Source organism: Macrobrachium nipponense, chromosome 4 (genome assembly GCF_015104395.2).
Source record: "Macrobrachium nipponense isolate FS-2020 chromosome 4, ASM1510439v2, whole genome shotgun sequence".
Lineage (NCBI taxonomy): Eukaryota > Metazoa > Arthropoda > Malacostraca > Decapoda > Palaemonidae > Macrobrachium > Macrobrachium nipponense.
This window is the reverse complement of record NC_061100.1, coordinates 112,547,219-112,565,581: the sequence shown is the minus strand read 5'-3', so window position 1 is coordinate 112,565,581 and position 18,363 is coordinate 112,547,219. Positions and strand designations below refer to the sequence as shown.

The 18,363-nt window shown below is 40.7% G+C and overlaps 1 protein-coding gene across 1 annotated transcript in view; it reads right to left on the bottom strand.

Annotated features, from left to right (window-relative positions):
- Nucleotides 1-18,363, bottom strand: part of LOC135211482 (mucin-2-like) — a 134,667-nt gene that overhangs the window by 36,460 nt on the left and 79,844 nt on the right. The window contains exons 3-5 of the mRNA XM_064244789.1: nt 18,170-18,255; nt 9,912-9,967; nt 6,635-8,192 (exon numbers count right to left, since the gene is read on the bottom strand). Coding sequence (XP_064100859.1) covers nt 6,635-8,192; nt 9,912-9,967; nt 18,170-18,255 — 1,700 coding nt within the window. The remainder of the gene's footprint in view (nt 1-6,634; nt 8,193-9,911; nt 9,968-18,169; nt 18,256-18,363) is intronic.

The window sequence follows — 18,363 nt, the reverse complement described above, 5'->3', positions numbered from 1 at the left end:
CGAAGAGGTTCAGAGCGCTTACGTCCAAAACAGGTCTCCATCCCCCTGATGCCTTGGGGACTATGAAGAGCCTGTTGTAAAACCCTGGGGAGTTCATGTCTGTACCTCCTCTATGGCCTCTTTGCTGATGAGCTCTTCTACTTCTTTGGCCAAAGCCAAAACTCTTGATCATCCTGTCGAGTATGCTGTCAAACAGACAGGTGTATTGGACAGTGGTGGATCCTGCGTAAAAGGGATCACATATCCCTCTCGAAGCACCTGTATTACCCACTGTTCTGCTCCTCTTCAACTCCGTTCCTCCCAGTAGTCGTGGAGTCTGGCCCCCATGCATGTGTGAAGGACCTTTCGATCATTTATCTGTCTTAAAGGAAGGTTTCTTGGTAGACTTGGAGGTGGTTCGTAGATTAGTTCTTGGTCTCTGCTGCCACCTCGACTTACCTCCTCGAAAGGGATGCTTTTGTAGAGGAGAAGCTTTGGCTCCTGTCGCTGGAGGTTCCTTAGGTCTTTTCGCTGACTGAAACATATCATTGGTAGACTTTTTCTCGAGGTCCGACAGTACATGCTTGATGGTTTCTTCTGGAAACAGGTGAGATTTACTCAGGGGGGAGACCAACAAAGCCGATTTTTGGTACGTGGTTACTCCTGAGATGTGAAGGAGCACCACCGTTCTCTCTTCTTGAGTACTCCCATAGTGAATAGGGCGGCCAATTCCCCTGAACCCTCTCACTGCCCTGTCTGCACAGGACAACACATTGAGCCAGTCCACAGAAAAATCCTCATCCAGACTGGCAATGTTCAATTTTCCTAGCTAACGCTGCAATAGTCCAATCCAGAAAACTGAAGACTTTGATCACCTTGTATAAGTTCTTCACCAGGTGATCTAACTCGGGTGAAGAGAACAACACTTTCGCAGCCGAGAACGCTGCTCTTCTGTGAGAATCCACAAGCCGGAGAAGTCTCTTTGGGAGGAGGCAGAAACTCCCAAAGAAGGAACTTCTCCTGTCGCATAAAACCTGGAGCTTTTATTCTGCAGCTTCGACAGAGGGAAGGCGAACGAAGCCTTGCCTGACTCCCTCTTCTTAGCAAGCCACTCTTCTACTTCCATCAGTGCCTTCTTCGAGGACTGAGAAAGAACTGGTTTCGGTAACCCCGAAGGTGCTGATCTCCTATCCTTCACAAACATCGACGGAGGTAAAGAAAGCGAAGCTGGTAAAAAAAAGTCCGGATACGTCTGTAAAAGAAACCTTAACAGACTAGAATAAGCAGAAGAGGGCTTCGAATCCTGGTCTTGAGTTTCCTCTTCTGACAGGATGGCCGATACCCTGTCTTCCTCTTCCGTCTGGCTAGTTGTCTTCTTCAAAAAGACCATCAATTCTTGAAGTTGATGTTTAAAGGGGCCCAAAGCGGAATCCTCTAGCAAGGGTTTGGCCTTCGAATCATCCTTGGGCGAATACGAAGTCGTGGCTGTCGTACGGCTCTTCTTCGAAAACGAATGACTGGGAGTTGAAACAACACGAGATGTATGAGGCGAACGAGTCGAAGCAGCTCGAGGCGAATGAGGCCAACGAGTCAAAACAGCTCAAGACGAATGAGGCGAACGAGTCGAAAATCCAATCGATACACAACGAGGCGAGTCAGTCTCGCAAGCGGGCGAGCGCTGTAACGCACGTGAGCGTCTGACTTCGTCTGAAGTTACGCTATCCGAAGAGGACTGACGACTTCCCTGAAAATCTGGTCTGCAGCAAAACTGCAGAAGGTTGTGGACTCCAGTGCTCCTTGGATTTCTTAACAGGCGGCGACATCCCTCTCGTACGCTGGACATGTCTCTTCAAAGGACGCGACACTAAATCACTCCACACTTTTCGCCTTGACACAGGCGACTGCACGAAACGACATTCCTAAATCCATAACGGATTTCACCAAGAACTGAAATTTCTTGCCCATCTTGGACTCTAACATGGAAATGGTGTTGGGATCGGAAACATGGTGTACCTGGTCTGGAGTAATTGGTACTGAAATTGGAGGACTATCAATAGGTGAAATATTAAATAAAAGTGGAGAAGATAGTGATGGTTTGTTTGCCTCTAAAGGCACGGGAGTTGTCTCTACTCTAGTTTTACTACCCGCTCTAAGAGCTGCTTTCCTTTTCCTATCTTTGTCCATCTTATCCAAATGAGCTTGAAAAGTCTTCCAACCTCGTTCATCTAAACTACGGCACTCATCAAAAGTTAATTTCTTGCTACAGCACTGACCCCTAAATTTTACACATTTGGAGTGCGGATCGTAACATAGTTTAGCTAATCTAGTTTTGCAGCCACTGCTGCAAAACCTAACTGACGAAGAACTAGCATCAGACATCTTCATAATAACTTGTTAATAACTAGGCAGCTAAATGATGAAGCAAAAAAGCCAACCAACAAATTGTACATCACCAAAAAGAAAAAATCCACAACGGCGATGAAAGTCGACTGCAACAACAAACCACCGGTGTTACCCCGTGGCCGGCAGAAAACGAATTGAAGAGTTTAACTCAGCAGTACCGGGTATCCCCGAAAGTGGGCGGGATCTGTATCACCTACACAAACGAGGGCAGTGCTGCCACCGCTGCCAGGAATTTAAATTTTTGACTGCCAGGTAAGAAAGCGTGAATATCTCAAGAACCTTAAAGAGATTCCACACCTAATGGTCCATTTCCAATGATGAAAAGAATGCTGACCTCCTATAGCACCTACAAGGGCAAAGAAGTCCCCCTAGGAGGAGGCAGAAACTCCCAAGGGTGGAGCTTCCCAAATCACGTAAAAATGGTAACATTTCTTAAGAAGCAAAGGAGGAAAGACAAAAGATGCTTTGCCTTGTTCCCTCTTAGCCAACAGCTACTCATCTTACCTTACAGACCTTACAGACCTTACATCTTGTTCGGGTTGCCCCAGGTCCCTCAGTGTGAGGCACCTCTAATGTCTACCAGAGAGTTGCTAGTACATCTTCCGGTATATTTTGCATCTTCCAATCTTGGATGGTCTGGGATGCAGTTTAGATATTTGTCGAGCTTATTCTTAAACACATCTACGCTCACTCCTGATATATTCCTCAGATGAGCTGGCAACGCATTGAATAGACGCCTGCATTATCGAGTGCTGGTGCGTAGTGGATTAAGTCCTGTGTGCTTTCCTTATTTTTCTGTATAGTTTTGGGCACTATTAATCTACCTCTGCTTGCTCTTTCTGATATTTTTAGTTCCATGATATTTTCTGCTATTCCTTCTATCTGTTTCCATGCCTGAATTATCATGTAGCGTTCTCTTCTCCTTTCTAGACTATATAATTTTAAGAATTGTAGTCTTTCCCAGTAGTCTAGGTCCTTAACTTCTTCTATTCTAGCTGTAAAGGACCTTTGTACACTCTCTATTTGTGCAATATCCTTTTGATAGTGTGGTACCATATCATATTGCAATATTCAAGTGGACTACGAACAAAATATGTATTTTTTTATAAAGCATAATCATGTGTTCAGCTTTTCTTGTTTTGAAGTGCCGTAACAACATTCCATTTTTGCTTTACATTTTGCCAACATAGTTGCTATTTGATCATTGCATAACATGTTCCTATTCATCATCACACCAAGGTCTTTAACTGCTTCCTTATTTGTGATGGTCTCATTATTAGGTCCCTTATATGCATATAGCTTTCTTTCTCTGTCTCCATAATTTATTGATTCAAATTTATCAGAGTTAAATACATCCTATTTTACCTCTGCCCAATCATATACTTTGTTAAGGTCTCTTTGTAGAGCGTTCCTATCTTCATCACAAGTAATTTCTCTACTTATTCTTGTGTCATCTGCGAAACTACTCACTACCGAATCCTTAACATTATTGTCTATGTCTTCAATCATAATAACAAACAGTATTGCAGCTAACACCGTACCTTGCGGCACACCGGATATTACCTTGGCTTCATCCGATTTCTCGTCGTTTGCAATAACTATCTGTTTTCTGTTGTGTAAAAATTCTTTTAACCATCTTCCTACTTTATCCACGATATGTATTTTACATTTTCTTCGCTAATATATTATGGTCTACTTTATCAAAAGCTTTTGCAAAGTCTAAATAAACCACATCTGTTTCATTTATTTCCGCTTTTCATATTTTTGAATATGTTCTCACGGTGGACTAACAGTTGGGTTTGTGTACTTTTTCCGGGTACGAAACCATGTTGTCCTTTATTAAACAAATTATTTTTTATTAAATGTTTCATAATATTTTCTTCATTACCCTTTCATACACTTTCATAATATGTGATGTTAGACTCACAGGCCTATAATTACTTGCCTCTAGTCTTGATCCACTTTTGAAAGTAGGGGTAATATATGCTAATTTGTGCTCATCATAAATCTTGCCTGTATCTACACTTTGTCTTAATAATATTGCAAGTGGCTTTGCGATAGAATGAACTACTTTCTTTAACAAAATAGCAGGAATTCCATCAGGCCCTGCAGCAGCTCCATTTTTAATTTCATTAATAGCCTGCACAATATCAGCTTCATTAATATCTATGTCAGCTAAATATTCACTATTTTCATCCCTTACTTCTATATCATTATCTTCATTATCTATTCTAGGGGTGAATTCTCTCTTATATCGTTCTGCAGTATGTTGCAAATTTCCTTTTTTTCATTCGTTAATCTCCCTTCAATTCTCAGAGGGCCTATTTCTATTCTTCTTTTATTCATCTTCTTCGCATATGAGTATAATAGTTTGGGGTTTTTGCTTGATATTTAATAGGGTTTTTTCTTCCAAGTCCCGTTTTTCATTTTCTTTTGATTGTATAATCTTTTGTTCTGCATTTTCTATCTTACTTTTTATTTCTATAACTTTCCATGCATTTTTTTCTTTTTGCAAGGAGAGGACTAACTTAGGTAAAAGGTCTTCAGATTGTCTCTTCTTCTTCATAAGAAAAATCAGCGGAGGCGAACTAGGAGTAGCAGGTGCAAAAATGGAAGTGTAGGCTTTCGGAGACTGAGCAGAATCCTGTTCTAGATCCTGTTCTTGTTCTTGTTCTTCATCCTCTGAAGACACAGGGGACAGGGCAGCTTCTTCCTTCGCCAACAGCAAAGTCTTGCCTTTAAAGAAGGACAACAATTCTTTGAAGTGCTGGCAAAAAGGGGCCAAAGCTGAATCCTCCTGCTGAGACTGATCAGGGCAGACAGGAGACAAAGACTTACGAGTAGTCAAAATCTGTCGTGTTGAATTAGAATGAAAGGACTGCTTATAATGGCTCCAACACCTGTCACTCCTCAGTTGAGTCTGCTGAGCCGCGAGTCAAAATGTGACTGTCGTAAGTTGAAATAGCACGACTACAAGACAAGTAAGGACTGGTAGCTGTCTCTTGTGATCTCTTGATATGGATAGGCAATTCATCTACGACTGGAAGAGACCTCTTAAGAGGTCGAAAGGCCATGGAACTATGCCAGCAACGCAAACCAGGAGGAGAATGGCTGGAGTTCGATGACAACCGTGCCTTTCCAATGGTGCTCAGTTGAAACCTGATTCGACACTTGAGGATCAACAGAGGGAGTGACTGCCTGTGGGCACCCGCCAGTCTCCCTTGGACCTTCGGTATGTCTTCTCCCTGAGGTGGGTGAGAGGGACAGTGACCTTTGCCTAGGAGAACTGAAGGGACGGACAGCCACTCCTCAGACTGCCTTGCACTTGCACTCGACATTTTCACTTCACTTTTCTCCATGAACAACCTCATGGAGATACCTAATTCCATCATAGTATTGGCTAAATACTCAAATTTCTTCTTGAACCTGGATTTGAGGCTGGCAATGGTATCAGAAATAGCAATGTGGGAAGCTGGCATAGGGGTCGGAAGTGAAGAGATTGGAGGACTAAAAATAGGAGAAATGTTCCAAGGAATAGGAGAAGAAAGGGGAGTAGAAGTCTCCACCAACACAGGGTAAGGCAAAGGAGCTACACTAGCCTTATTATCAGCTCTAAGAGCTGCCTTTCTCTTCCTATCTTGAATACAAAGTTTCCAATTCTCCTCATCCCAATCTTGGCACACAGAACATTTACGATCTCTAGAACACTCTTGACCCCAACATTTTGTACATCTAGAGTGAGGACCATAAATCTCTTTAACTAATCTAGTTTTGCAGTCATCTGCACAAAACCTAACCGGAGATGAACTTGAATCAGACATTTCTAAGAAAATGGCAAAAAACTAAACAATACACATACACATAGCTAAGTTAACCAGAAAAAGAAAACCACAAAAAAATTTGTATGTCACCAAAAATACAAGAAAGCAAGAAACCATCCAAAAGATGATGAAAAAGCTCTGCCAAGCTATCAATGTTACTCGGGAGTCAGCAGAAATCGAATTGAAGGGTGTGATGTCATCATACCTGTTTACCAGAAGTGGTCGGTAACCTGTTACCTACAACAGCAGTGGCAGCACCACTGTGAAAGTTTGAATTTTGATCTCCCGTGATAGGGATCCTACAGCTGAATAATTGCTTGGTAAGACCCTGAATAAAAATATTGTCTTTAGATGAAGTACCTCCTTCATAATACATATCTAAAATTATTGGCTAAAACATTAATCTTTAAATCAATAAAATGTTTACTTACAGAATTCTGTGAAGCTTCTCCTGTAATCTCAAGACTGTCAAGAAATTCAGGAATACCAACAGTGCCTTTATCAGTTCTTATGACAATTTCTTGCTCTTCCATCTTCACAGCTTCAATAAGGGTATCAATGGGATTCATCTGAGGAATACTTATTTCTGGCGGGCTAGTGTGCACAGGAATTGATACATTGACAACAACTGGAGGCTCTGAAGGTTCATCAAGTTCCATTTTGAGGTCTTCTTTTTGATGCTCATAGGATTCTACTGCTTGAGGGCTTGGCTGCGGTGGCTCCTGAGATTTTGATTCTTGGGGCTGGATTGAAAGAAGAACCTCTTTATCTTGGGGATGATGTTCAACTGGAATATCACTTGCTTCATTAGGACTGAGGTCATACTGTGCGCAGTTAACTTGGGTTGTTGTTACTTGTGAATGAGAAGTGTGTACTGGAAGAGACTGTGTTGGAACAGGTTGTGGTGGCTGCTGATCAATGATTACATTTTGTCCATCTCCACAAGTCTGAGAATGAACGATTTGGGGGTGAGTTGAGGTGGGTACTATGAATGAATTTAATGTCTGAGAAGCATATCCTTGTTGCTGAATGACTTGGTTCTGTGGCTGAGTTACAATGATTTGTGGGTAGGCAATCTGATTCTGTAACCCAATGGATACAGTATGAAGCTGGGCTGGATGAATTTGAGATTCAGGCGGGGGGTGGACTGGATGGCAAACAGTAGTTGGCAGACTTGAATTCAAAACTGGAGTAAGAATTTGTCCATTGGTATAAAGAGGTGTTGATGTAGTAGCAACTACAGTTGTAGTTGTATGACTTGGAATTCTTGACACAAGAGAAGGAGGAGGAGTTGGAACTGAAGGTGGGGATGGCGCAGTTGATGATATTGTGGAAACTGGGGTCAGATTTGAGATTAAAGCACCGGGTGTAAGGCGACCAGGAGTAGGAGGAGGAGCAGGAGTAGCAGGACGAGTTACAGTAGAAGGACGAGCTGGAGTAGAGGTACGTGCAGGGGTTGGAGGACGAGATGGTGTATGAATTCGAGGAGTTTGACGGGGCGGTTGAGGGGCTCGGAAAGTAGGAGTTGATGACCGCGAACTTGATGATGAAGCTGATTTCCTCTTGACATCATATCGAGACTTCTTCCTTGGAGGTCCATTGAGGGTTGGTGGTGAAGTAGTTTTCGATGTAAGCAAAGGAGAAGTACCAGTGGGTGAAAGGGGAGTTGTAACTTCAGACTTTGCAGTAATATGAGCTTTCTGACCATCCTCATCAACTATAGCCAATCCACGAACTTTCAGGCAATTGGCAGCATGTAATATGCCTGATATGACATTTTCTTTAACATTCACTTCACCATTGTACATAAAATCCAAAAGAACTTCCAGCTCAGAACTAATGATATTGTTTATGACTATGACTGGGTTAACACATGGTGTCCAATCAAATATATCACTAAAGTATTCACTACAAGTTGATAGTACAAACTTGTGAACTGGGTAGAAATGTCCTTCACATGCTAATGTTGCATCTGTACAAAGGCAATCCCTGTGTGCAAAAAAAAAAAAAAAAAAAAAAAAAAAAAAAAAAAAAAAGTATAAATTAATAAACAATTTCTTGATAATGAAGTAGAATCTACTGCTTGTAATTAATGAAAGAGGCACATTTTGCAACCTAAGACTTTGCTTGTAATTAATGAGGGGCACAATTTTCAACATATGACTATAAAAAAAAAAAAAATTGAAATTTTCTATTGATCTGGAAATGCCTTAAGAAATATTTTCCATTTACCTCTAAAGCAAGTGCATTCTCACTAACACATGGGTCAAATGGTTTAAACACAATTCCTAACCCTGTGGTTAGTCGCCCCTCAGGCATACACACAAGAATGAAATGGAGAACCTGGCCATATTTCCCTCTAGATAGCATCCCTAAAGGCAACAGTGAAGTGTGGAGCTGAGTTGTGGATACTGATGAAATAAAATAATGCTGTTTAATAAAACAATCGTTTGTAAAATACATTCCTTTTGCACAATCCCAACACTCTCAATTCCATTATTAGCTATGCTGTACAAGAGACAGAATGACGTTGGTGTTGAGGTAGGAGACCCTCAAAGTGAGGGAGGAACATGAAATCACATCATCTTCATACTAGCCAGGGGTTGAGAGTAATAAAGCCATGAGTTGGTTGAAATGAAATTAAGTTACAGTAGATACCCCAAAAAATAATCATAGGAGCCAGTACTACAAGTGTAATGTCCTAAATGAAATAAAACAGGCTCACAGGATAAAAATGAGGATACTTGCCTATATTCACCAGGCTAGGCCCAATCCTAAGAGAAGCCATCATTTTCAACAAAGGATCTAGACTTGACCTAAAGAGGTGACAACTTAAAAAGCATTACGCACTTGTACCCTGAAAATCAGGGTCCTAATCCACCTGGCCTAGCAGGACTTGGTGCTCACTAAGGGGCAGGGATGCAACTCGCTGAAGGCATATGTATATCCCAGTTACTGAAAGTATATTAACCCTTAATGGAAGGGGTAAAAAAAAACATGCTGTACCCTAGGCCGGGAGAGCTTAGAGGTCGACCAATTTACGAAAAACCACGTCAATGGAAAGGAGAAGATATGTAAATGCATATGGTGTAAGAAAAAAAATTCAAAAAAATTTTTCTCTACCTTCCACGAGAAATTGAAAATGGCTATTTACAACCATTGTGGGGCTTCTTTTACAAGACAATCGTAAATTTTATCAAGTTACACATGTTTTTTCTAATAAATTATTTTATTATATTTTGTAAAATTGTAATTACAGCTCACACTATCAAAACAGATAAGAAATAAAATCAGTAACAAATTCTGAGCATATTTGTTACAAAATATTTACGTAAATTTACCGAGAATGAAGATGCAGTAACTTTTTTGGATATATAGATGTCTTTTCTAATATCTTTTTGCACTTTTCTTTGCAAAATTGCATTTATAACTGACATACTATCATAAAAGATAAGAAACAAAAACCAACAGCACACCCTTGGTATATTTATGAGCATATTTATAAAAAGACGTCATTTGAGATCACGACTAAGCTCATGAGTAGCCCGCTTCTTGATTTAAGCCAGTCTAAAAGCTGCCGTTAGTAAATTTATGGGCTACAGAAGTAATGGCACCTCTTTCCTATCTGATTCCTTCAAATTGATGGTGCGTAAATTTGTCACTCACCATAAGTGACTACGTCGTTCACCCAAAACCTGTTATTGCTACCCATGTGAACATGTCCGTCCAAAGCACTCATATGAAATAACTGACCTGCTTGACATCTTATGAAGGCCAGAGAGAGGAGAAGTTATATTTATTATTAAATTCTGCCAGGAAGCTTGATTAACAGAAACATAAGCACAAGTAAGCAAACATCTAAAGTTGGAAGTCAGTGCAACAAGGTCTTAACATCTCTGGCTGGACCTCTCTTTTGGAACTGTAAAAATAATGAACTCCAAAAGCAAAGATGATCAGGTGTTATTTACTGGATAGATATTCATGTACCACAACTGCCACTAGGGGTACTACTCAGAGGAATACCTGGCCAGGTGAAATAACTTTTTTTTTTATTTTTTTTTAAGTGTGTGCCCAGGGAGCAGCTAACTGCAGGATTAGACAGTGCACATTGATAAGATTGTGTTCAATAAATAAATTACAACTACAATAAAATACAGCTACACTACTTGCTATTGTATACAAATAAACAGTACAGTACATAATAAAAGACAAATATTTTCTCTAAAAATTGAACTTGAAGATGTCAAATTCTTAATTTTCAAAGAGACAGTCAGGAACTTTTCTATCATTAACTTTCATATTACAGCAAAGTAAAAAAAAATGATAAAAGTAGAATTAATCATAACACCTCAACTACCTATTTTATCATGATTAAGGTAAGCAACTCAATAAAAATGAGAAAGCTAAGCGACAGATAATACAAATTTTCAATTTTTTAAAGAAAAAATATATACTGCAATATTGCACAATCCAACAGGTTTTGAAGTAGGAAAAATCTATTTTTGGTGGCCCCTATTTGTTCTTAAAGGAGTTACCCTTATGGTCCCATCAAGGGCTCCATAAGACAGACCAACCAACACCAAGAAATATCACACAACTGGTCTTGGCAAAGTTAATGCCTGGTGACACAATAATAAAGTATAAATGGACTCAGGGCAGGACGGTCCTTTTCCCATGCCTACCACTGATTATCCATCTCCAGTGTATTACTAACCACCCTTTTCAAACAGATGTGGCAACAATGCAAGAACTGGCCATGTTTGCTACTAACTTGCTAGGCCTCTGAAAGAAAAATATCCACTACGTACTGACTTCAATGCATTTTAACTTCAGGTAAAGCAGGTGGGTTGAGGACTTATGATGGCTACCAAAAATGACAAATTTGTAACTAATTTGTATTTTTCATAACTAACAAACCTGAGGTCCTAACATTAGGATTTACTAGCGCCAAGCTGGAAACCGGTAGAATTAAATTAAACTTGTGCGATCCAGGGACTATTGGCATTTATACCAGGTTACGGGGCATGTATACCCAGAATGCCCTCGGCATCGTGTGACCTACCCGCAAGTTATACTTCTAACCCAGTTAGACTGCTAGAGGGGTGGTTCGAGGTGGGCCCTTTAACTATTAAGACCTAAGGTTTATTAGTTATGAAAAATACAAATTAATTACAAAATTTGTCATTTGTTCATATACGAAACAAACCTTCAGTCTTAACATTAGGATAGACTTACTTATTGGAGGGAGGTAAGTCTGTAACTGACTGGGAGTTTGCCACCTAAATCCATTTCTGAATATTAGGAGAATTCTAAGAGAATGGACTATAACCTCTGAACCAAAGATATAAGGAGATCTATTGGTTTCCCTCACTGGGTGCTGGTATCATGCAATGGTTTATAAACTATGGGGAAATAGGGGACACCTATTCTCATAAACCACTCTTGTCCCTTGTGTCTGGATCTACCATCACCCCTCCCTTCCAACTACCGAGAGGGGTGTGTTGCTACTGGAAAGTATACTATACTCTAACATAACTTTACAGTATGGCTGACCACCTCACCTGCATCTAGTCCATTCCAGCTCATGATGGTACTCTCCTTCATACTGCCTGTAGCTAAAGGAGTAGAAAGAAAGTAGTAAAGACAAAAAGACCAGTCATCCCATTCATTCTATTTTTATACCTTCATCTTAGACTAGACACAAACTGACCCACCAGGGGTATTGGATGAGCTATACCACTTGCTGGGCCGCCACCACTGGACCCGAGGAAAAGGTATCCAAGGATCTATGGGCAACATCTTTTAAAGAAAAGGAAGTGAAAGTCGTTTGGCGTTTCCAAACACCAGCTTTCAGAATTCTCTCGACAGACATATTCTTCTTGAATGCCAAAGAAGCATGCAAGCCCCTAATGTCATGAGCCCTAGCCTTCTCCTGGCTATCTGACCCCTTGCCTTCTGTCATGTAGGCATTCCTGATCGTTTCTCTTAGCCAAAAAGATATTATATTCCTGGACACTTCCTTTTTGTTCCATCCTGTACTTACGAACAACCTCCTGCACCCCGGCCCGAGGTGCCTTGTCCTCCTTAAGTACTCTCGTTACCTTGACGGGACACAGAAGCATCTCATCTTTGTCATTATCTACAAAATCAGCCTCAAAAGGTATGGAAAAAGTCAAACCTGCCGTCCACTACTGATGGGTTTTGAGTCTTGGCCACGAATTCTGGCACAAACTCGAATGCCATTGACTCCCAACCTCTCGAGTGCTTTACCATAGAAGACAGGCCATGTAGCTCCCCCACCCTTTTGGTTGAAGCTAGGGCCAATAAGAATACTGTCTTCAGGGTCAGGCTCCTATCTGTAGACTGCCTTAGTGGTTCGTAGGGGGGTTTTGTCAGACTACTCAGTACCATGGTCAAATCTCAATCTGGGGCTTTCAGTTCCTTTGGTAAACATGACTGCTCAAAGCTCTTCATCAACATGGCCAACTCCCATGAAGATGAAATGTCCACGCATTTCATGCGTAAGACCGAGGCTAGAGCCGCACAAATTTTCAATCTATTTGTATTTTTCACAACTAACAAACCTGAGGTCTTAACAACAGGATAAATCTTCTGGCACCAGCTGGAAACCAGTTAAAAACAATGAAAGATTGTATGTGCTAGGAATCTGTGGCACCTGGCATCCCATGCCTAGTTGAGGTGGAAGCATGTCGAGAGTGCACTGAATCCAGGAACACACCAGTCTTTCTTCCAACCAAGGATGAAACATAAGAGGGGCAGCTAGAGGTGGGCAGTCAATGTTAAGACCTCAGGTTTGTTAGCGCTGAAAAATAAAAATTGATAAAAAGTAGTCATTTGTTCATATGCAGAACAAACCTTTGGTCTTAACGATAAGATAGACTCATACATGGGGGGGGAGGTATGAGAACCACGAACCAACTGGGGGTTCGGCACACCTGATCATTCTTCTTGGAAATGAGATTGCTAAAGAAGACCTAAGCCTTTGAAATATTAGATATTTGGATATTTAACATTCAGTCCACTGGGTTCAATTATAACAAAACAACATGGCCAGATTCATTGCATTCATGGAAGTTCAAAGGAACTAGTATATTCGTTCAGGCAACAAACCATATCAGCCACAAGAAATGGATTTGCCACAACTCCTCACTCCCCTTGCTGGAGAGAGGAGTTTTAGCTACTGAGAAGCAGATTTACATGCAGCATGGGACATGAAAAGTCCTGTAACAGTATGGCTGCAGTACTCACCTGCATCAAGCCAGTTCCAGCAAATGATGTGTCTATTCTTCAACCTGCCCGCAGGAATGAAGAAAGGAGAAAAGGGAAAGAAAAGAGGTCAGTCGACTCCCTCATTCCCTACTCCACACTATCATCTTAGGCAAGATATAAACTGTGTCGCCAGGGGAACTGGATGAGCCACAATTGTTGAACAGCCACCACTGGACTCTCTAGGAAAACGTGTCAAAGGTTCTGTGGGGAACATTCTTTAAGCAGAAGAAAGTAACAGTGGTTTGGGGCAGTCATGAACACGCATTAAAAACCTACAAACAAATAAGTACTTTAGAATGCCAGGGCGGAACGTATTTCTCTGGTGACATGTGCTTCTGCATGCACCCAATCGGTGGGAAAAATTGATGATGAGGAGTTGGCTTATCTAAACACCTTGCATAGACAACTGACAGGGTGTACAAGGACACCTCTTTCTTAACCTGGCCTGTATTAACATGAAGTCGATTACACCTAAACTTTAGGAGACGATAAGTTCAGATAACTACGCAGTGCTTGAGGAGACCCTGAAGCTTTCCAATCCTTCCTTCCATGGAAGCCTAGGTCAGAAGGAAAATTGTTTACAAAGTTAGTTTCCTGGGAGATGATTAATGCATGGGCTTGAAGGAAGTTGAGAGAGAAAGCTCAGAACTAGAGTAAGGTCCCAACTCTGTACAGGCAATCACCGGTTATCGGGCGGGGGTTCCGTTTCCAGGAGGTTGCCGATAAGCAAAAACTGCCATTATCTGAAACTCAGCGATTTATGGTGCCATTATGATGCCTCTGTTAGGTATGTTATGGTGCCATAACTCTGCAACCCAGAGTTTGAGTGGATATGAATGTGCAAAAAGTTGGCGAGAACTTGCCACGTCTCGCCACACATCTGTCTTCTCTGTGATCGAAACTTCACGAAGAGGACTACACAGAGAACCTCCTCCATGACTTTCGTGATGCTGGAGTGGGCACCCAGCACTGAACTGGGAACTTCTCAATCTGCAGTCGAATGCTCTACCATTGAGCTACCCCCATCTGTCCAAGTGGTAGCAAATACGAGCAGGCGAAAGATCGTGTAGTGTCAATAAGATCAATGAGCAGACTGTGTCGTCAGGCATCCAACATCTAGCACCAAACTAAGAACACCTGGTGCCAGGTGAAGCATGGAGAGCATCGAGCAAGCTGGACCAAGTGAGTATGGCTCATCAGATGGCACAGAATGCCTGGACGAGGAATGATGCTTGACAAAAAAAGTCCTGATACAAGAGAAATCTGAGTGCCAAGGTACCAATACCTGGTTCCCATCATGAGAATCAGAACTATTCTGATGAATGCCACGACAAAAGTACTTGAGAAAGCTCAAAATACCAATGTAGGAGCAGAGTTCTGATCCACTTCCTCTTCAATGTCGGTATCTCCACCTTTGAGAGCATATGTGAAAAGGCGATTGAGTTGACGCACCTGACGGCGAATGGCTGGGAGAGGACTGGCTATCGGAAACAAGAGGTCGCTTACAATGCTACGAACATCTGGGCATTCACAAGACTTTCAATATTAATACTAATTAAGTATAATAAGCAACTTTTTGGGAGACTATTCTTAAATCCAATGACAACTGAGCACCATTCACCGCGTTTCCAACTGTGTTCAGTAGAAACCTATAAACGCATCACAAGTTCAACCGAGAGGGAACAACCCCATCGGACTACCTCGACTGCCAGCGTGTCTTCTACCAGGTGCAGAGGAGTAGGACCGCGACTTCAGGTCTAGGATATCCGAGGGCCAGATAGCCACCTTCTCACATCTAAAAAGACGCCTTTCCAATGGCTGTCTGTCAATACCTGGGACCGACAACAGATTCAAGAGTGGGGGCCCGACCTTCCTTGGACCTGCGGTATGTCATCTCACCGGTACAGGGGAGTGGAACAAGAACACTGGACGCTTGGCAGCCATAGGTGGCCAAAACACTGGTTGCTCGGCAGCCTTTGGTGCCTGAGATACAGGGCACTTGGGAGCCATTGGCATTCGAAACACTGGGCATTAGCAGCCAATGGTGCCCAAAGGTGGAAGCTCGGACATATGGGAGACGAGAGGCGAGATGTCACAGCCTCTGGTAATATGGTTACTGATTACTTTATGAAAGTAATCTATCAGTAATCAAATTCTTAACTACTTTATGTCTTTAAGAAATTCTGGCATCTACGCATAAAGGCATGCTTAAATTGTATAACATGAGCAACACAAATGTATGTGTACATTTTTGTATTAGACTTTTGTATTAAAGTATCAAAATGAATCTTGTAAAATACTGTGCTTTTATTCTCTAATTAGTGATAAATTAATTAAACAAATATCTACAAATTTATGAAATAGCATTTCATCTACTCAGATATGTATGTATTTTAAAAAAATAATATAAATGTATACATTTACCTTCTAAAATAAGATCAATTTATATTAAAATGAAGTTTTTATATTAAAGTCTCGAAGCAAATCTGACTCTAATACAAAAGAATAAAATAAATATTTACAAATAACCGATTACTCAAAAAGAAATCATTAGTAGAATTTATCAGGAATTCAAACTAATCGAATTCAATAACCGATTACGCACCCCCCTAATTGACTCGAGTGGCCTGTGCCCCAGTCTACCAAGCGAGCTGTAGGATAGAGGTGAATGTTGACAACTGCTTGACACCAGGAAAATACCTATGTCTGCCAAGGCCATGCAAACCCTCTCTGTAACATACCAAAGCACTGCCGAAGCAAAAACCCAGTAGTTAATAGTACTCAACTGACGGGAACATATCCACCTATGGCCTCCTGCAGCCAAATGATAATACCATTTCTCTCCTTACTATGTTTCAACCTCTACACTTTGTCTCTGCAAAGGAACGTGAAGAGTACCACATGCATGGTAAACAAAAAAAATAAAATGTGTTGGCCTAATTCCAAACATTTGGCCTACAAGAAAGTCTTAATATTCACAAACTACTTTAAAGGTAATCATATTTACCGGCACTTCGTGACTAGCCTATGATCAGTAAACAAAATCCCATAAGCAAAGTATGACCTAACGGAACCATGCAACATTCAAGAATTACTTTAAGGGTAATCATTAACGACGACTTGCATGTAGCCTAACCTCGGTAAATAAATTAATGCAAAGGTTTTGAGATAAAAGAAAGGTATAACATCCAAGAATTACTTTAAAGTAATCATTTATCATTAGCTTGAGAATAGCCTATGTCCGGTGAACAATCACAAATGCAAAAGAATTACCCTAATTGAATGGCATTACATTCAAGAACTACTTTTAATGCAATTATTAACCGGAGATTTGCATGTGGCTTAAGCCCGGTAAGCAAATCATAAATCCCAAAGTTTTGGCCTAAAGGGATGATGTAACAATATAAATTACTTTCAGGTAACTATTTACCGACATCTTGCTAATAGCCTATTTCAGGTAAACAAATTCTAAAAAGAAAAGTTTGGCCTAAAGGAACGACGTAACATCAAGATTACTTAAGGCAATTATCAACCGACGACTTACATGTAGCCAAAGCCCAGTAAGTAAAAAATATATGCAAAAATATTTAGTCTACTTGAATGGTGACAAATTCAAGAACTATTTATAAGGTATATAATTATTATCCCTGGAGACTGACAGTATCTGGCTTGATGATAATCTGAATAAAATAAAAAAAAGATAACTCATCCTACTTGAAGGCAATGAATGCATTCCAGTGGTTGTGTAACACTACCGAAATCTGGTGATATAAACAGAAAATAAGAACAAGAACGGCAGAAAGCAGAATGAAGTGATTAGCTAAGTTGTTCCTAGTACTACCATTGGGGGAGGGCACTATATGCCTACACTGTGCCATCGAAGCACTCCCCACAAAATTTGGCGTACGTGTGGAAACGATAGCAATATATTTACTGGGTATAACTGGGTAAGTCACATATACAAAAAGAAGAGACAATAGGATAACCCAAGGGGATGTCCTATGACAAAATGCTCAGCAAAGATACGTTCTAAATATCCTACTGTCAACTTATGCAATGTCAAATTACTAATTGCACCATAGACAGGGGAGAATTCCTTGAGCTGTCCAGGAAACATGCATCTCCAACAGAGGAGAAGTCCTAAGAAGTGATCCCTTATGATGACATACCTTCAGTATGCTACTCATCGGAGAAACTTAGGAGTTATGACGAGTAATCACTTCATGCATAGAAGGCTCTTCCTGCCTTGAGCCCACTTCATCACAGTGTCATATGACACCACTCTTACCACCATCAGCTGTGTGAGAATACCTGTTATTCAATGGTCTGTCTTTTGAAGCCCAAGGCAGATAATAAGGATAATTCCTTTGAAGATGAACGGTAGCTACAGTACTAAAATGTCTTTAAATTTGTTACAAATAATAATACATCATAAATGTAACAATTTACTCGAAACAAAATAGAGTTTCAAAGCACTATGAAAACCAGTTTTATTCAGTTTAAGAAAATAACTGGCATGTGGACTTTTTGTCCAACATGGCCGCTGACAGACTTCAGAGAAGATAAATCATGCTGCTAGAATGACTCATCTATCTCTACTGAAGGCACTTGCAACTTCTGTACCATGACCCTTACAATTAGTTTGTTATATCAAACTGATGCTGGAATATTTTTACCTTTCTCCTCAGGCCTTTAATGGCCTGACTGAAGATATTTTTATGATCCATCCACTGCAATGCTAACAAATCACCATCCATTTTCCCTGAAATACAATAATTTCTGAGATTAGAAACACAAGCTGTTAAAATTCTATTGCTGACATAATAGTAAGTTAATAAAAGTGCCTTAGCATAAATCTAAATTTAGATGG